Source organism: Periophthalmus magnuspinnatus, chromosome 8, assembly GCF_009829125.3.
Source record: "Periophthalmus magnuspinnatus isolate fPerMag1 chromosome 8, fPerMag1.2.pri, whole genome shotgun sequence".
In the NCBI taxonomy this organism is placed as follows: domain Eukaryota; kingdom Metazoa; phylum Chordata; class Actinopteri; order Gobiiformes; family Gobiidae; genus Periophthalmus; species Periophthalmus magnuspinnatus.
In genome coordinates, this window is record NC_047133.1 from 9,591,200 (window position 1) to 9,612,172 (window position 20,973).

Here is a 20,973-nt window from a genome sequence, read left to right on the forward strand (position 1 = left end):
TTGGAGCGGTTTGCGGGGCTATGTTAGAAGGCTGGTGTGGACAGTACAGTTGCAATAAAGTTATTTTGAAATAGTGGGAATGAATAGGTTTCTACTGCTGCATTGGAATTGGATGGAGAATTTATTTATCTTATTTAACTGATACAGATGATAATAAATGGATAAATTGTTCTAATTATATTTTCTATTGCGAATGATAGTTGCAAAAAGGAATTAACTTTTATAACGATAATGAAAACACTGTCTACATTCTCTCATTGGCTTTAATGTCTCCGTTTTGTTTAACAACCGTGAGACAGCGCAACTGTATAATAACAAAGATTCAGTTTCAAAACAGTTAAAGGGTAAATGCATTAACCTTTCTATGTGTGGTACATGGGTTCACTGTATGGTCCCAGATTTCAGCACCCCAGACAGCTCTTATCACTGTAAGTTTTTATGATCATATACTTCAGCACCACGGACAGCTCCCACCACTGTAAGTTCTTATGATCATATATTTCAGGACCATGGACAGCTCCATTCACTGGTTCGCTGTATAGTATTTTCTGCATATAGTTCAGAACAAAGGACAGCTCCAACAATTGCATCTTCAAATAGTCTCACAGTTCAGCACCGCGGACAGCTTCCTTCATTGGTTTCTGTATATTCTTTCCTGCATATAGTTCAGCACCATGGACAGCTCTCTTCACAGTATGCAGCTTCTGTTCTATGTGATTTATAGGAAAAGCCTGATTCTACAGTGATGAGCTCTCTGTTTAAGCACTAATGTGGAGGCATGTGCAGTGTGAGGGAAAGTATGCTCTGTACTATTGTGTTTGTTCATGCGTTTATTTGTATGCTACATTCATATGTGTATGTTTAGAGTCATTATGAGGCTAAGACGCTGAAAGAAGAAAGTGTTGGAGTGTTGCGAGGGCAGGGGGCGTCTCTGGGGCGAGGGGCTGGGGTGGCATAAAAATGATAGATGAGTGCTTTCTGTCATGGACAGTTATTTAGAGGCTGGCCGTAAAGCTGTCCGGGGAATGAACAGATTTTAGTCTAATGAGCAGAAAGGAAAGCCGTTAAAGCGGTGCGATGTGCTCAGCACTTCTTGCAAATGAAATAGTACCATTTCTCCCTCATTAAAATGCAAAGGGTTCATATAACATAGAGCAATAAAGCTGGCATGTGCAGGCAGCAGAGATAGGAAAACCCCACAGAGGAGGAGGAGCAGCCCGGTGCCAACAATATCGCTCACTCAATCTCCCTTATTCGGTTAGCTCTGTAAAAGTCAATCTGGTGCACTTGGCAAATCCATCCACGGCGCAGCTCACAATCTGATAAGAGGCGGCGCTGCTCTTGAATCATTTTTCCAGACTTACAGTCGCACACAGAGCAAACAATGGTGCGTCCTCTCAGCCTCAGCGCGCCGGATCATCCACCGCTTATCGCCGCCGCCGCGCAGTCACTTTCACTTTCACTTTGGTTCAGAGGAAATTTCATGTGCCGCCTCTTCAGGATCAACACGATTGTAGAGGCTCTTGCAGCGCTCTGGGATTGGCTGCTGCTGATAGAGGACTGAGCAGAGCACTACACATGTCCCTTTACAGTCTGGGCACATGAGACCAGATCCAACACGCTTAGGATCAAGTCTCCCTTATCCAAATGACCACAGCATTCAAAGTACAGGCCCTATCTTTTGTAAAGCCTCATGTCAACACAGAACAGCTGGGATTCTGATAAGTCTAGTGATTTTTCTCAAACTTTTATGCTATTTACGACAAACATTTTTCAAAATAGTGCAAATATGTGTCAGTGAAATCATTGTAATCAACTACCATATGTTTCTCCATTGCCTGATAACCCACCAAGGCGTCTCCATTGGGTTTGATGCATTCAGATTGGCATTTATTGGGCCTCTAATCTTATAAAATGCTCACCGCTGTCATCAAATATATATAAATAAGTGAATAAAAACACCGAGATGGAGGAGTTGTTTGATGAAAATAGCCATAGACACTGACATCTTTGACTGGCACTGATATGGAGATGCAGCCGACTTAGTCTTTAGCCCATTTCACTGCATAGAGTTTGACTGGGCACACTTTGTTATATAAAAGTTCTATATACCAAACATGACATTGATGATTGGAAATACAAGTCTTACCCATAATGCATTCTGTACACTGTATTGAACTATGTATACAAAGCCCTCTGCTGATATGCCGCCTCTGATTGAAGATTGTTTAGAATGTTGTTTGTATTTTTTAAAAGCATAACTTTTTTCTCAGAACCAACACATTTTTTTCATTTTATTATAGTTTTTTTTTTTTATTTTTTTTTTTTATTTTTTTTTTTTAGAAATTTGTGTTTTTAGAAATATATTTTTTAAAATGCAATATCAAATTATTTTTCATATTATATTGTATTTGTTTAGATTATCAGAAAGAGGCAATATTAGGGGAGGGCATTGTACATGTTAAACTGTTTATAAGCACTTTTAGGCGAAACAGTGAATCAACATAAGCACTGGAAAGCCAGCCTAATGCATTTTCATGTAGAATAATCCTCTCTGCTATTAATATTTAGGGGCAAACTAAGCGTTTTTACATAATTCACAACTGATAGAAAATTAAAGATGGTTCCCTTCAAATTTTGTCCATTAACATGTCTATACAAGATGATGATAGAAAGTAAGAATTCTATGCAGTTTTAAAATGAAATGCATTATAAATATAGTTTATCCAGGTTTGGTACTGGTTCTTACCGGCGTAGAGTTCAGGACCATAGACAGCTCCCACCACTGGATTCAGCTTCCAGCCTGATACAACAGCAAAGACACAAACCTCACATAAAGAAAACATATTGTCATTGTATTCACAGTATTCTTACATATGTATTAACTTATATATGCTACTACTACTACTACCACTCATAATAATAATAATAATAATAATAATAATAATAATAATAGATATTTGTCTGCTATAGATGATTTGTCTGTGCTTGTGTCCTTTATAAAGATCTTAAAAAATACTACTACTACTACTACTACTACTACTACTACTACTACTACTACTACTACTACTACTACTACTACTACTACTACTAATAATAATAATAATAATAATAATAATAATAATAATACACCGTTTCTCTTTCAGATTTGGCCCTGGGATGTCCCACTCACCGTTCGTGTACGGGTTAGCCACCTTCTTGTTTGTCATCACTCTCGCCGTTGCGTTGTTCACCTGTTTCAAAGCGACACAGTGATCAGTCAACTTTACATTCACTGCTATGGGATATTTACAATGGGCTCCCGGTGCAGGCAGGCAAGCAATCCATGGCATAACAAAGGAATAAACAAACAGAATGGATTTTTTTTTCTTTTTTTTCCACGAGCATTAGCATTTCAGATTTGGTACAGAGGACTCACAATTACTCAAAAAGTGGGAGCCCGAGCATGCACCAATTACTGACACATATGAATAAGATAAAACGCCATCCTTCTGCAAAAGATTATCACTAATTGCAGGGGTAAACAAAGAAATAGAAGAAAGAGCGCTTTGATTTTCCGTATTGAACTGATGGGAGTGACAGAGCAGGGGAATGGTTTGGAGCAGGCAACACTAAACGATGGTGACAGGGCATCTGGAGTAATAGTTGGATGCAGAGTCCGGGAGAAGGGGATAATCTCTGTTCTGGACATGGCAACGCACCTGTAAGCATGCACACGCTACATGCACACTCCTCATGCACACTCCTACGTGCACGCTCCTCATGCACACTCCTACGTGCACGCTCCTCATGCACACTCCTAGGCCTGTCATGATAACACATTTTGAAGTGTGATGTATAAAAAAAGAAAAAAATATTAACAAACAGAGCAACCTAAAAGTTTGGACACACTTTCTCTTTTATGTTTGGTCTTTATATTTATAGTTTTTCACTGAGGGCATCAAAACTGTGAATGAACATATGGAATATAGCAAACAAAAAAACAAACAAACTCAAAACCTGTTTAAAAAAATAGCCAAAATAGCCTTTATCGAGGTGGCTACTTTGAGGATTTAAATATGAAATGTAAAAAATATATATATAAAGTAGAGTTATTTCACTTTTCTTTGCTACATAATTCCATATATCTTGCTTCCATATATCTTGGTTCATATATTTGAAGTAGCAAACTTAAAAATAATAAATAAATAAACTGAATGAGAGTGTCTGTCCAAACTTTTGACTGATAGCGTAGATGATAAAGGATAGTGTGGAAACTACTATGAATATTCCACTGACATGATAACCCCACAGCAGGATTATCTTAAAATATTCTAAATGTACAAAATATACACAAAAAAATGTATGAAAACTGTGAGAGTAAATAAAAAGCAGAATGAAACAGTAAAATTCTTAGCTTGCATCTATAATGAGTCATAGAAGTCATTCATTTAAAAAAAACCCAATAATAATAATAATAACAAAAAAGTAATTATCGTGACAGGCCTACACATTACATGCACGCTCCTCATGCACACCCCTACGTGCACACTCCTCATGCACACACCCTCAGGCCGCGGTCACACCTGTAATAAAATACATAGTAAGAGGCCCCATTCTGGCCCCTCAGATCTGCACATTCAAACACACATGCTTCTTAAAAGTTTGGGCTTGACAAAGTCTGAATCATGCGGTTTCCTGTGGATCACATGAGCTTTACTTTAGAAAAACACCAAAAAACAGTGGTCAACCTTCTATGAGTTGTATTTTTACCATTGGATTTGAACAAGAACAATATGACACTATACATACTGTACTGTGATGTATGTATGATCTTAAAACGGCATATTTTAGCTTTTATTTATTTATTTTTTTGACATAGAACGGCAATAGGGATGGGACAAGATGTTATGCCGTAAGATTGTGTACATGTTTACTTGCATGTAAAAAAATAAATAAATAAATAAATATAATAATAATAATAATAAAAAAATAAAAATAATAATAATAATAATAATAAATATAATAATAATAATAATAATAATAATAATAATAATAATAATAATAATAATAATAATAATAATAATAAATATTATAATAATAATAATAATAATAATAATAATAATAATAATAATAATAATAATAATAATAATAATAAGGCCAAAAATTAACTGAACCACACAATGTATTTATTTTATTAAATATCTTGTTGTTGTGGACATCATCTTGCGCTTGGTCCCATCCCTGATCAGCAATATACATGCTCTTAAAAAATGTGTGTTTTATAATACAGTCATCCCTATTTCTAAAATAATAGTACTAAAGTTTAGCAATCTATATGACCTGGGTGCAGTTATGAATAATGAGGAGTCTTTAGAATAACCTGCATTCTGTGTGAACATATGAGAAATAGTTTAACCCTTAAAATCATAACACAAAATGTGTGACCACTGTTTTACGTATTCTCCAAAGTAACCTCCCATGTCATCCCCAGAAGTGTTAGCACATCTCTGTCCTGTCTCTGTAGGTTTAGTAGCAGCAGGCAGTAAAGTGTAGAAAAGTGTAGTAAAGTGTAGTAAAAGTGAAGCACCTCGATTTTGCGTCCCTCTACGATTGTACCGTTTAGTTTCTCCCGTGCACGATCCGCATCTGTGCTTGTCTCAAAAGTTACAAACCCAAAGCCCTTTAGGCCAAAGAGGCGGATGCAGTGAGGGGAAAAAAGAGGAGAAAAAAGATGGACAGACAGACAGAAAGAAGGTTAGGTTAGGAGGGAGGAGGTTAGCCGCTGCTGTTAGCTACTTTAGATTAATTATTAGCAGTTAGCGAGGCAACATATGAGGGAAAGGAGACACGACCCTGCCCGCGATTACACCGGCAAAACACTGGGTTGGCTCTTTGTTATGGGTTGGTAATTAGCCGGCGCGACTTTGAGAGAACGGACAACCTTTGAACGCATCACGCGGCGGAGGGGGGTAGAGGAGAGGTGAGCTGTTCCTGCTGGACTTTGATGAGGTAACCGCGGTGACGGGGAAAAAAGTGCCACAGCAAACAGTTTATGCTAATGTGCGGATAATGATGGGTTGAAGCGGCCAATCAGATGCCGTCGTTTCATCTGGGGACAAAGGCAGGTGGGATGTATCAACGTAAACATGAGAGGAGGGCGATTGCATCAAGATATGAAGAGAAAGTGGGTTTAGCGTGAAATAATTGCGGTTCATTATGGATTAAGAAGATTCCACAGTGTTGGGAAGTAAATACATTCTGAGTAACTGTATTCTGGCACAGTTACTCTTTCATTTGGTGGTACAGTTATAGTTTTCCAAATGAAGGAATACTCGGTGATACTTGATCACACAATTTTGGTTTTGGACTGCACAGTATTCACTTTAAGCCATCTCCAAACCTCAAAATGCTCTGTTCCACCTTGTGATGTCATAAAGTGGTAGTTTTCAAGTTAGCAGCTACCTTCTACCTTTTGTTGAGTAGAGATTTGTAATTCCAGAGCTGAGATCATCCAAATGATTCCAGTAAAGATGTGTGGAGTTTAAAAAGACAGTGGAAAAAAAAAAAAACACTTCCTGTATTACGACGTGACATCACAAAGTGGAAAAGAGAGAAGAACTCAGCCTAATTCTGCGGCGTTTGTGTGTTAAACATGTGTGAATGAAACAAAACACAACTCCAGGTGTGTTTGTGATGCGAAAACAACATTAAAAGCTCCAAAAACATATTATATTGTCGTCTTTAAACATTGCAGGAAAAGCGAACTGTAAAATGAAAGACAAAGTGAAAGTAAGTTTGGAGAATAACACTGCACTTTGTTTATTATCGACCAAATTGTAAATAGTCTAAATTTGCATATATAAAACTCCTCCTCTTGCTACTTTTACTACTACTACTGCTCTTGATACTAGTACTGCTGGTAGTACTATCCTCCTGCTACTGTGGCTAATGCTATTACTTTGTCTCTGGCTTCACTGCGTCACTGGGGCCGTGTGGGGATCAGTTAATTTCGTCCGAGTTGAAGAAATATCGTTGCCGTAATGTGGCTTTATTGATTGAGAAGCGAGCGAGCGCAGATGCAGTGATAGGGATATTGACTGGAGCCGAATACATCCAAGCGGGGGCTCATTTCAATGCCCCGCCCACTTCTCTCTCTCTATCCCCCTTCTCTCTTTCTCTCTCTCTCTCTCTCTCCTTGTCTCTCTCCCTCTTCTCTCCTGCCAGTTTCTCTCCTCCTCTCTCTCTTTTTACCTTTCCACCCTTTTCTCTTTTTCTCTCATTCCCTCCCCTACTCACCCTCCCTCTCTCCTCTTCCTCTCCCCACCCTCTCTGTTTTCCTCCTTCTCCCCTCTCCTCCTCTTTCTCCCCCCTCTCTTCTTCTCTCTAAATTTCCTCCCCTTGGCCTTTCTCTCTACCCCTTCTCATGCCCCCTTTCTCTTTCCTTCCCTCCCCTCCCATCTCTCTTTCTCTCTACTATCTTCCTCCCCTCTACTTCTCTCTCCCCACTTTCCCTTCCATCTCTCCCTCTCACTCCCTTCAACTTCTCTCTCCTTCCCTTCTTTTCCATCTCTGCCTCCCCCTCTCTTCCTCCCTCTTCCTCTTGCTTTCCCCTTCCCCCCTCCCATCTCCCCTCCCCCTTCTACTTTCCTTATAATTCTTTCTACTCCTCCTTCCCCCTCTCTTCCTCCCTCCCTCTCACTGTCTCCCTCCCAATTCCTCTCCAATCTTCCCCCTTCCCTCTCTTCTAATTCTCTCCCATTCCTCTTTCCCTTACTCCCTCACTCTCTGCACTCTCTTTCATCTCACCCTTCACTCTCTTCAACTTCTCTCTGCTCCTCCTTCCCTTCTCTTCCATCTCTCTCTTCCCTCTCTGATTCCCTCCTTCCCCTCTCTCCCTCCCTTCTACTTCTCCTTTCCTCCCTCTCTTCCTCCCTCCCTCTCACTGCCTCCACTCTCTCCCCCCCAATTGCCCTCCAATCACCCCCTTCTCCCTCTTGTCTACTCCTTTCCCCCTTCTCTTTCCCTTACTCCCTCTCTGCCCACTCTACATTTCATCCCCCCCTCTCACTCCCTTCAACTTCTCTCTCCTCCTCCTTCCCTCTCTCTCTCCCCCTCTTCATCCGTCCCTCTCTGTCTCACGTCTCTCCCTCCCATCTCCTCTACCCTCTCCCTTCCTTCTATTTCTCCCTCCTCCTCCTGCCTCCTCTCCCCCTCTCTTCCTCCCTCTCAGTGTCTCCCCTCGCTCCCTCACATCTCCTCTACCCTCTCCCTTCCTTCTATTTCTCCCTCCTCCTCCTGCCTCCTCTCCCCCTCTCTCCCTCCCTCTCAGTGTCTCCCCTCTCTCCCTCCCATCTCCTCTACCCTCTCCCTTCCTTCTATTTCTCCCTCCTCCTCCTGCCTCCTCTCCTCCTCTCTTCCTCCCTCTCAGTGTCTCCCCTCTCTCCCTCACATTTCCTCTACCCTCTCCCTTCCTTCTATTTCTTTCTCCTCCTCCTGCCTCCTCTCCCCCTCTCTTCCTCCCTCTCAGTGTCTCCCCTTTCCCCCTCACATCTCCTCTACCCTCTCCCTTCCTTCTATTTCTCTCTCCTGCCTCCTCTCCCCCTCTGTTCCTCCCTCTCTCTCCCTCCCAATCTCCCTCCTCTCCCTCTCCTCTCCCTCCCTCCTTCTCCCTCCCTCTTCACCTCACCCCGGCTCCCCGAGGGCTTTGTCACCGCCTTGAGTTATGGGATAGTGGACCTCTGGAGCTCAGACATAAAGATATGCTGGCCAAACAAGTCTCATTCCTCCTCGTGCTATATATAAACCACAGAGCCGCATATGGGCATAGAAAGTAAAGGGGTTGCGTGGAGGGGAGAGCGGTCCGCCATGCTGCCTTATAATTGCTTGAGGTTGTAATCCATTGGAGAGATGGCAAGCGATCTGCTATGCATACGCAGCCTTTCTATTTCCAGCATAAATAACACTGGACCTGTCCTGAGGGAACGGTAGATAAAGAAATACATTCACAAAAAGCAGAATTGAGGTTAAAATTAATCCTTTGGACAGTTGGCGGGTTTGTGTTCTCACCTCTCTCCAGTCCTATCCTTTCTTTTGCAAATAATTAGCTTACAACACGGGAGCGCGCGAGTTCCATTTTTCACCAAACATATTGAATGCAGATTGCCGGAGGTTCAGAGAAAATAGATTGTTTATTAAGGGGCGTGGTCCAATAATCCTTCAGCTAAGTTATTTGGGGGTGAAGAGCGTGGAGAGACATTTTGTAACTTTCAGAGACTCAATTGAGGTAGTTATTTGACCATCTGACCATTTATATAAGCGACTAAGGCTTGAACTTGCTAAATCGCCATAGAAATAAACAATAAAATTCACAAAACGTAGAACTGAGGTTAAAATGAATCCTTTGGACAGTCTGCCAGGGTTGTGTTCACACCCTTCCCCAGTCCTACTTGTTCTTTTGCGAATAATTATCTTCCATTTTTCACCCTAGACAAACATATTGAACGCAGATTGCTAGAGCTTCATAGAAAATAGATTGTTTATGAAGGGGCGGGGTCCTATAATCCTTCAGCTACTATGAAGGCAAGGCTTTTTTTGGCTGGTTTATGAAGTGATTTTGTAACTTTCAGAGTCTGAATTGAATCTCTTCGTATCAGTTTAAGGTAGTTTGGTATTTGGATGTGGGTAAAATTGTACTTTTATGTTTGAATGTGATGTCATAGATGTTCATGACAATAGAAAGCAAAAGAAAATCTGTCAACTGGACAAAATGTTGTAGGAGTGAAGACACTGGACACTGCCTTATATCTATCTTACACTGAGACTAACACACCTTTTGTTTACAGTTTCTGTTAGTAGGCTGTGTCTATTGTGCACTGTACCTGAGTCCTACTTAGCATAGTCATTCAAGCCCCTAGTGCAGAGGTGTCAAACTCATTTTCACCAAGGGCCACATTAGCAAAATGGCTGCCATCAAGGGCCAGATGTCACTAAATGTAAACAAATGTCATGTAAAATAAATGTAATTACTTTTAAACTAGTGAAACAACTATTTCTGTATTTACTACTAATAGTAATACTATTAATACTAATTTGCAACTTATTCAAGTAGTAAATATTACACGTCTGTGTAACTCCATGTAACTGTGTATTTCCTGATAAACTAACATTTTTAGTGTGTATCTGGTCAGAGCACACCTTCAGCACTGATTCAAAAACAGCCTTTTTTAGCATTTTAATTATTGGACAATTTGTTGTTTTTCTTGAAGGCTAACTTTTGCATACTTAACTCTGTGTTTGGTGTCAAAATGTCTATGTAGATTGTGCCGATCCTGCCTCATAACATACAGATTTTTTCCTTAAAGCACAAACTTGTATTCACCTTTAGCACCTTTCTTGAAACTGCCTTTCACACTGACGATTTTCCTCTTCCTGAACAATTTGGGATGATTATTGCAAATATTTCTCAGTGTCACTTGTTGGGAAAATCTCATTAGTTTATTGTGAATGCACAAATTAAAGCAGTATAGACTTATTTTAAAATGACAGTCAAGCCTTAATTTACCTTCTCGCGGGCCAAATAAAATGACATGGCGGGCCGCATTTGGCCCCCGGGCCATGAGTTTGACTAGTGATTTCACCCCTATTATCATCCTGGCTTTTATTTGTTATTTATTTTATTTGGCTTAGATTTTATTTTTCTTTTGCTATGTATCAGACCTGGACGACTGACGGATTACACAAATATCACAACAAAAATAAACAATAGAATAGATTGTTTTATTAAGGGGCGGGGTTTTGGGGTCCCATAACCCTTCAGCTACTATGAAGGTAAAGCTTTTAGGCTGTGGAGAGACATTTTGCAACTTTCACAGACTGAATTGGATCTCTTCATGTCCCCTTGTGGTACTTTGATATTTGTAAATTGGTCAAATTGTACTTTTATGTTTGAATGTGACGCCATAGTCCTCAAATAACAAATATAATGTTTAATCTGATCGTTTATATACGTGACTAAGGCCTTAACTTGTGAAATCACCATAGAAATAAATCACAGAATTCACAAAACACAGAACTGAGGCTCAAATGAACGCGTTTGGACAGTCTGTGGGTTGCGTCTTCACCTCTTTCCACTCCTATCCTTTCTTCTTTTTTTTTATCACACGCAAATAATTGGCTTACAAGAGGGGAGCGCTCGGGTCCCATTTTTCACCGCGGACAAACACATCGAATGCAGATTGCCAGAGCTTCATAGCAAATAGATTGTTTATTAATGGGGGGTAGGTTGATTATGTGGGAGCGGTGCACAGGAGAGGCGGAGAGAGAGGTGGAAAGCGAGAGAGAAAGAAAGAGGCTATAGACAATAAATGCTTGTTAGGGCAGAGATGCAGGTTATCGGGTGCTCTATCTTATCTCAGGGTGGAGGAGAGGAGGAGTAAACGGTAGAGTCTGGACTAAAGAAAGCAGTTTAGAGCTCCAATGGGTCTATATCGTGATTTTGTTTTAATTTTTTTTTACATTTGTTCTGCATTTCACACACCAAAATTAATCAGGAAGTGAGTTTTGATATATTTAGATATGACTGAGGTATTGGAAAATATACTTCAAATAAAATAAAAAAAACTAATTTCAAGTTAAGTTTTAAGTTTTTGAGGTATTTTAGTTTTTTCTAATATTTATTTATTTATTTATTTATTTATTCTTTGTTCAGTTCAAGCTGGTCTGTAGTGAAATATCGAATTAACCTTTTTATACACGATCTAAAATCATAGTATCAGTATTGGATCAATGTTGCAGTACTTGTCATAAAGGATTACTCAATATCATATAAAAAAAAAACAACAACAAAAAAAACAAAGATGACCTGTAACTACTTCATTTATACCCATATTGAAATTCAAATATACCCAAGTTAAAATTAAAATACTACTCAGTTATTTTTGTATATAGAATACTTCAGTTTGTGCTGTTGCTGAATATTTACTATGCCTCAAAATTAGCATTAGCTTTAGCATTGAGACATAAACACCTCTCTTTTTAAACACCCGAAGTCTCCCCTGATGAAGAATGCATTTTATTTATGTAGTTTTTAACAGCTGCTTGTCCACTGCCTTATCTTTAAATATGTTTTCATTTTTAGCATGCAAAAAACTCTGCAAAAACCTCCTGGAGATACATTTTCCATTATCTCTGTTGTATAGCTCGACCTATAGAGTTGTTAAGTGATGATGTCACTTCCGGGTCCAACCAGAAACTCCACAGCTGATTTCTAGCTTTGTTTCTGTTCCTTATTCATCAAACAAGAGGCAGTTATTTTTCAAAAGTGTAAATTTCACCATAACGTGTCTCAAATGTGTAAAGGCTGAGAGGAGGCGAGGAAGAAGAGGAGAGGAGGAGAGGAGAAGGAGGAGAGGAGGAGAGAGAGGAGGAATCGATAGCATAGGGCTGAGAGGAGGAGAGGAAGAGGAGGAGAGGAGAAGGAGAGGACAAGGAGAGGAGAAGGAGAGGAAGAGGAGAGGAGGAGAGAGAGGAGGAATCGATAGCATAGGGCTGAAAGGAGGAGAGGAAGAGGAGGAGAGGAGCAGAGGAGAGCAGAAGAGGGAGAAAAGGAATTGATAGCACAGGGCTGAGAGGAGGAGAGGAAGAGGAGGAGAGGAGGAGAGGAGAAGGAGAAGAAGAGGAGAGGAGGAGAGAGAGGAAGAGGAGGAGAGGAGGAGAGAGGAGGAATCGATAGCATAGGGCTGACAGGAGAAGAGGAAGAGGAGCAGAGGAGAGCAGGAGAGGGAGAAAATGAATCGATAGCACAGGGCTGAGGAGGAGAGGAAGAGGAGGAGAGGAGAAGGAGACGAAGAGGAGGAGAGGAGCAGAGGAGAGCAGGAGAGGGAGAAAATGAATCGATAGCACACATAAGGCTGAGAGGACAAGAGGAGAGAAGGAATCGATAGCAAACAGGGCTTTAAGGAAAGGAGGAGAGGGAGAGGAAGGGAGGAGCTGACAGGAGGAGAGAAGATGAGACGGCGAAAGGAGAAGAGAAGAGGACAGGAAGAGAGAGGAGGAGTGAGAGAGTGAGGGAGAGGGAAGGGAAATGAGGTGAGGAAGAGATAAAGAGGTGAGAGCGAAAGGAGGAAAGAGAGAGGGAAGGAGAGAAGGAGAGGGAGAGAAGACTTGACTTTCCAGGACATTTATTGCATGACAGAAGGAGAGGAGGAGAGATGAGGGGTGGGAGAGAAGAGGAGGGGAGAAGAGGAGAGAAGGACAGGAGAGAGGGGGAAGAAGAGAAAAGAAAGGGGAGGAGGAGAGGAGCACAGGGGTTATGAATGGAACCTGCTTTACTATAGAGGCTGGTTTAAACAAACAGCTGGACAGTAGGTGCACTGGGCCAAACACTGCGCCCCAGGAGTAAAAGAGGAAGGGGTGGAGAGGAGAGAGAAAAGAAAGAGAGAGAGAGGGAGAGGAGGAATGAGGGAAGGGAGATGATGGTGAGAAAGAGGAGGAAAACCAGAGAGGAAGCAAAACAAGAAAGCAGAGAAGAGACGGGGTGGCTGGAGAGAGAAGGGAAAAGAGATGGGGTAAGAGAGAGGAGAAAAGAGAAGATGTGCAAGAGGGAGAGAAAGGGAGAGGTGAGAGACAGAAAGAGGATAGGGTGATGGGGCAGGAGAGTGGAGGAAAGAGAAAGAGAAGCCGCAGAGGAGAGAGGGAAGAGAGATAAACTAGACCTTACATTAAGACGAGGAGAAGTGAGGAAGAGATAGAGACATGGGAGTGAGAGAGGGAAGAAAAGAGAGAGGGAGTACGAATGAAAGAGGGGAGAGAAATGGAGAGAGGAGGAAAGAGAAAGAGACAGACAGAGCGAGAGAGAGAGAGAGACAGAGCAGGAAGAAGAAATAAAGTTTAGTCTTTGTCTTAAAAGATGGAGATGTGGGGTGAGAGTGTGGTGAGAAAAAAAGAGCAGAACAAGAGAAAGAAAGAGAGGGAGAAGAAGAGGAAAAGAGGGAAGGGAGAGGAGCAAGGGAAGGAGAGGTAGGGAGGAGAAAGAGGAGAGAAGCAAGACAAAGGGGGGGAGTTGAGAGAAGGGGATGAGAGAATGGAACAAAGAGAGAGAAAGACAAGAAAAAGGCAGGGAGAAAGACACTCTCTCTATCTCTTGTTCTATCTCTCCGTGATCAGCATTCGTCAGCAGGTAATTAGACACGCACCCACCTGCACCGTGAGCGAGCGGGCGGATGGGCGGGGGGCTGTTTTTGCTAGCCGCGACGTTAGCATTAGCATAACAACTTTAGAATACGGATAGCGTTACCTTCACGAAGCGTTAGTCAGCAGCAGGTAATTAGCACATTCTCTAATAGACTAATAGCTAAAGTTAAGTAAGACTCCAAATGTGATCAGCCTAATTGGTATCACTGTGTACACACCACCAGTCATGTTAGCAGGTTTAGACAAAATAGATTTGAGTAGAATTAATCTGCGAGTAATAAGGTGCATCATAAGGTGGCGCTAATGGGTAAAAGTTAGGGATAAGTCATTTAAAAGAGCATGATAAAATGTGTATAATAGTAAGTACCACCGAGCTAATTGGATACACAGGTAGTGTTTTTGTTTTCCAATTACCAACAGAAGATAAATCGGAAGGTACTGTATAGCTAAAGAGGAGAGATAATACAAATAAGTAATAGAATAAGTTTACTTTTGTTAGTTTTCTTTCTAATGGAGCAATTAGAAGAGAGTTTTTATAATAATTAAAGGGCCCGTATTATGCCGTTTTCTGATCTATGTTATAATGTTGTTTTCTCATCAAAAATATAGATGGAGTTGTTTTTTGTTTCATTCACACGTTTAACACACGAACCCTGCAGATTTAGGCGGAGTTTATCCCTCAAACAAAACACACCGTTCCACCTTGTGATGTCATGTGGTAAAACAGAAAGTGCTCCATTGTGTTTTTCAACTTCATGCACTTTCACTGGAATTGTCTGGATGATTTCGGCTGTGGAAATGTCAATCTCGACTAAAAAATGGTAACAAAGGTAGCTGTTCACTTGACAACTACCACTTCATGACATCACAAGGTGCAACAGAGCATTTTGAGCTTTGGAGATGTAGACAGACTGATAAGGTAGGCTAACATGGCTTAAAACTCACAAAAATCCATGTTGTGTAATATAGAGCCTTAAAATAATGACTCTTAGTAATTAATAAATAATACCCAAACTGTAACCCTTTAAATTACCAAGCCTGATTCACTATTAACAAACTAATTGTTCATTATGAATTAAGTATTTGTTAATGCTTCATGCTTCTTAATTTAAGTGTAGTTATTATAAAATGGCACCAAAATATCCCATACAACCCACATGTGCAATACTACACCAATCATAACTGTAACTTTCATATCTCCTCTTACAGTAGCCGACCGTCCGTTAGCGTTAGCATCCATATCCCCCTCGCTAGAGCCTCTCCTCTGTCCCGTACACCCCTCCTGAGACCGCACCGAAACAGCGCCAACACATTATCCCACCGCCGCGCCACACAAATTTCCCCCGAGGTACATATATACAATCAAAAATGTGCAATGAAAACCCGGAGAATTAGATTTGAAGGGGCAGGATTTGATTTGTATCCATTTTGAAAGATTTCTTGGGCTATAGCTTCTTAAAGGCTGACGCTAGTGATATTACGGGACATATATATTTCAATGGAACTGTGGTGTTACGCTGTATGACTTCTCTCTTGCTGACAATTCCCATGGAGACGGCAAAACAAAAGCTAGGTTTGCGAATTCAATAGAGATATTTTAAAGGAATGATCACGCTGGAAAAGCACGTCTTAAATATTAACTCTGGTCTTTGGAGTTTTGTCTCATAAAACTATAGGTCCTTTCACTTATTTATGAATTTAATAAACTTGTTTGGGGTCAACCAAATGTTTTAAAGCTTTTAATTTCGGATTTTATTTTTGTTATGTATTTTCCACAGTTCAGATGGTACTGTATTTCAAGACCTGTACTTTTCGAGGTTGGGGGTTTGATCACTGCTTGTTTCTGTCCGTGATGCAGTTGTGCTTTGGGGCAACACACTTCCTCCACTTCCTCCACCTCCTCCACCTCCTCCACCCTCTGTCAACTATATAGTTTGTATGCTAAATATGGTAATAAACCTAGAAGTTGTACAAAGTTGCAATGCTCTAAGTTGGAGCACCTGGCTACCTCACTGTTAGCGTCACTACTTCCTGTCCGGTTTTATCTCTACGACGCTTTTGCAGGGTCACGCCAAAATGAATAAATATTTAAAGATCAGGCAGTCAAAAGGGAGCTGACAACATGTTAAAAAATACACAAATAAAACAAATACTTCTGTGCTTAAAAAGAGAAATGTGTCTCAATGCTAACGCTAATGCTAATGTTGAGGCATAATAAAAACAGAACCACAAACTAAGTATTCCACATATTAAAAAAATGGATTAGTCTTTAATTCATTTGATTTTAATAGGTTGTTTATTTTATGTTTTCTGATTTTAATAAAAGTGACTGTTAGCTTTGAGAGACAGTGAGCTAGCTAGCATGCTACTGTGCACAGAGCTAATTTGAACCGCTAATCACTTAATGATCACAAATGCACGTTACAATCTCTCTGTAAATTTCAGCTTTGGTTTTAAAATAATGAAAAGTTGGGATTGTAGCCGTAGCATTCAAAGCTAAATGTTATAACTTTGGAACGCTAAACCCATAGACTTATACATACTGTAGTTCAATGATCGTGCTATTAACCAATGAGCAACTTGGCTAATCCGGAAAGATTTTAGCACTACAGAGCTAGTCCACTGTATTTTTTCCTTTAGCCGTTAGCATTACTACTACTTACTATTGTGAGATACTGGTAAACATATATATTAATGACATAAATATCATGAAATAAACATTAGCGCACTTTAGCATGATTGGATTTACTATTCATTTGTATGTGAGGGAACGCTCCATTCAGCATAATTCTGGGAGCGTCGGCTAGCCAAGTGATCGAGTTGTAGTATCGGGCAGAGATAGCGAAGTTTGCATCTATGAATGTCTACGGGTCAACTGTCCTCAAAATGGCAGCGTATAACAAGAAGCTGAAACTCACGAATTGGCCAAATCTTTTCTTTCTTAACCGCCTTCCACTCCTACATAATCTGTTTGTATCTCTGTCCAATTTAAGCGCATTTCTTGGGTGTAATGTATGTGAGAGCACGGGGTCCAGCAGCGGGGGATGTTTATGAATGCTTTGAGGAGCGCCCAGTCGGGTCAAAGGTCGTGAAGTCACCGAGCCAGACCTGCTAATGGGCTGTTTTTCACTGGCTTTGTCAATACAAACCAGCACAAGTACTGTCAGAAGGAAACGCGCAAATAATGTGGATTGCATTCACTCAGGCTACATTTGGAAAGTTATTTAAAGGTCCGCCATGTAACTTTTCTGGTATATGCCACCCGCTTGTCTCCATGGAGATTTATTTATTTGTTTTGAACTTATATAACCTGTAACAGAAAGGGAAGTAGGAAGAGGCAAAACAACTGAAAAGAGTAGAGATGTTGCTGCTTTGCCTTTTGCCTGGAATGTTTCACAGTATGGCTTTAAAGTAATAAGGTAATAAATGTTAATAGATTAATACATAAAAGTCTGGAGATAAGCTGGAGTAGGCCACATTACTGGTCAGATCTGTGGAGAGGCATCACAGCACAAAGTAAGAATGGAGATGTTAGACATGTTCAATGCAATCAATGGGGGAACGTGACAAAGTAAAAGCAGTAAAGTAATGTACTGAAGTATAAATTTCAGGTATCTGTACTTTACTTTAAGTACATTTAATAGTGGATACTTTTTACTTTTACTTCATTACATTTGAGAACAGGTATATGTACTTTCTACTCCACTATATTTTTGAACAGGACTGAAAAGTAAAAGTACATTTTATTATAGTTTGAGACCTGCTCAAAAGTCTGAGGGTTTATTTTTAACACATTCATAATTTGAGCAAGCAAAAATGTACAAATAAAAATAGGAAAAAAGCCTATCCATCGTTTCAATTGAACAAAATTCAGCACAAATCTATCAAAAACAGTTAATTTGAAGCTGCATGAACTGTTTTCACTTTTTTACTATTTAAGAGATTTTAAAAGGAGTACTTTTACTAATACTTTTACTTTAGTAGATTTTTTCATGTGATACCTTTACTTTCACATTTTTTGGTATGTGTACTTTTACTTAAGTATCAAAATTGGGTACTTTTTCCACCGCTGAATGCAGTACTGTGGTACATTCCTGGCAAAGTCATAGCATCTCCACCGAGACAAGAAAGTGGCAGAAGACTTAGGTTAGTGCACCTTTAAGAAGATGGTTTCCTGAGATTCTGTTTACAACATTTCCTCACGATTTTCCATTTGTGGAGGTGATAAAATTGCGTTTAATGAACTATGCCATTAAGTGTTGTTTTCTATAGGCCTGATTGGACTGAACTATTTATACTGTCTCACTGCTCAAATATACGTTTGTGAGAAGTGAGACGTAACAAGTATAATAGCTAAAACGCAGATTATAATGACCATTTTTTAACAAATTGAAATTGCAAATGAGGATTTCCCCAGAAGTTTTCAGCCGGCAAACTTGATTGTAAAACTGGATTAATTAACACGGCGAACGATACTGCCGCTACAGCAACGAAAACAAAAGAGAAGAAAAAGAGAGAAAAGGCTGCATTGGATAGGAAGTAGAGAAGAGAGTGATGACATCTTCTTTCCCGGTATGTACGTTAGAAACAAGCCTATGCTAACCGGGCTATGCTAAAAGGGCTATGCTAACAGGGCTATGCTAACACAGCGGCCATGTTGGTGTTGTGGTCTCACCTTGGATCCTCGTTCGTTAAAGATAATCTCCACGTCCAAGATCTTCCCGAATTGCTGCGGAAACAAGAAAAAGACAGAGATGGAGATGTGAGTTTAACAAGAACCAGATTAATTTTATTTATTTATTTATCAGCTTTACACATAGACCGTATAAAGAAGTGGACTAAGTGAGTCTGACTTAACCCATAGCGTTTGGCTCCAGTCAAATGAAGCTCATCGAGGCTAGCGGTTCCGTATTTGTAATTCCGACCGCGAGTATCATAGCGACCAAAGAGCCAATCCGGAGTGAGGCTGTTGAAGGTAACGCCCCTTCCTGCTCACATTGCTGGTTTAGCATTGAGTGGGCGCTTAGCAATGCTGTTAATCAAACCTCTTGCTAATGCTAGCGACGTCGAGGAAAGAAGGCACCTGATTTGTCCGTTATTAATGTTCATATCTTGATTTACGGACAAAATGGGGCAAAATAAAAACACCAACATCATGTAGAGCCGGTCAATACGAACATTTTAAGACCAAAATGACGAGTCTGACAGCAGCAGTTACAGAGAGAGGAGCGACAGTTTTTCAATGTAAAGTGAATTAGAGCCAGAAGCGCACACCCATGAGCACTTCCTATTTGCAACACGGCGGCTAGCAGGTTAGCTATGTCCATTTATATATACAGTCTATGGTTTTGGTATTGCAGTCAAGTGGCAGTTTGTGGAAAGTTAAAAAGAAAAGTACAAAAATACTGGAAGTGAGTGGGTACATAATTAAATACATGAAAGCCTAATTTAACTTAGATTCTAACGACGTTGTACTCATTCTATAAACAAAGATCAGGATCGCTCATTGGGAAAAACATTAAATCCCTGAAATGGTTTGGATTAAGTCTTACAATCGAAAGAAATGCGGCTGCGACTGCTGTTAAGTGCGTAATGATCATGGAAGAACCAAATTGAATTGAAATACTTAAACACTAGAGTTGCAAACTTTTTCTTGCAATGGGTGAAATTAAAGTGTTCAATTTTCCTTATGGTCATGGAGACAATATAGTGCAACAGGATTGAACAAATGTAAATGTGCGCTATAGGGAAAGAAACAGTTTAAATTGAGACAAAAAACAAAACAAAACGGCGTATATCGAAGTTAGTTAGACTTGTAGTGAAGGCAGTTTGGATCAGAACAAGTCCAGGGAAGTTATGTATGATTTTAATACAAGATGGAGCGTTAGGAAGTACCTGAATACATGTACTGAAAATACATACTCTGAATACTAATTTTGAGTTAGTGTATTCTGTTACAGCTACTTTTTCATTTGGTGGTATTCAGAATGCAGTTACTTTTCCAAATTAAAGGAATTCATAGCAGTATTTCATCATGCAAGAGTTTTTGTGGTGAGTTCGCACGTGAGATTTTAATTATAAATGTTTTTAATACTATGATATAAAGCAGCTTGGTGTAAAAGTATTCTACGTATTCAAAACACAGTACTCTGACTGGCCCATGTAACGGAATATGTTACAAAAGACATTTCAATCTGGGTATTCAGTCTTTTGTAACTAAATGCATTTTCAAAGTATTCTCCCCATCACTAGTTACCACCTAATGACATCATAAAGTGGAATACAGCATACATTTTGTGATTTGTACTGGAAAGCGTCCTATATTCGGGGTTACCCAAACAAGTGTGAATGGAACAAAACATAACACTAAGTTTGATACATCGGGGAATCAGATTTATAACCTCAAGTTTAGCTCAAATATTGGTAGAAATGCAGGTCAAATGTGTTGTTGTAAGAAGTCAGGATAAAAGGTGTTGTCAAGAAAAGTTTGAAGTATGCGGCAAAGGAAGAAAAGTGTTCAGCTGCAATTGGCCGACTTAGGAATGGTCTGCGGTCTTTGTACTGTACGAGCGTTGTGTTTAAACAAGTCTTGAAATGTGGTAAATTGTAAACTTTTTTTTTATATATATATAGATAGGGCTTTTCCACATTCAATGCACTGAAAGTACTTTATATCAAGGAACCCATTCATGCACACACTCATACACAGTACACAGATACAGGGGGTGAGGTGGGTTAAGTGTCTTGCCCAAGGACACAACAACAGCATTCATCTGCGGGAGCTGGAATCGCTTCACCGAC

General features: G+C 40.0%; 1 protein-coding gene across 9 annotated transcripts in view; it reads right to left on the reverse strand.

Annotated features, from left to right (window-relative positions):
• rbfox3a (RNA binding fox-1 homolog 3a) overlaps positions 1-20,973 on the reverse strand; it is a 1,019,729-nt gene that overhangs the window by 58,455 nt on the left and 940,301 nt on the right. For 8 of the 9 annotated variants that reach the window (XM_055223828.1, XM_055223826.1, XM_055223822.1 and 5 more), the window contains 4 exons: positions 18,848-18,901; positions 5,570-5,662; positions 3,173-3,233; positions 2,750-2,803 (listed from right to left, as the gene is read on the reverse strand). In XM_055223828.1, the coding sequence (XP_055079803.1) occupies positions 2,750-2,803; positions 3,173-3,233; positions 5,570-5,662; positions 18,848-18,901 (262 nt within the window). The remainder of the gene's footprint in view (positions 1-2,749; positions 2,804-3,172; positions 3,234-5,569; positions 5,663-18,847; positions 18,902-20,973) is intronic. The other variant, XM_055223823.1, reaches the window with a different exon arrangement.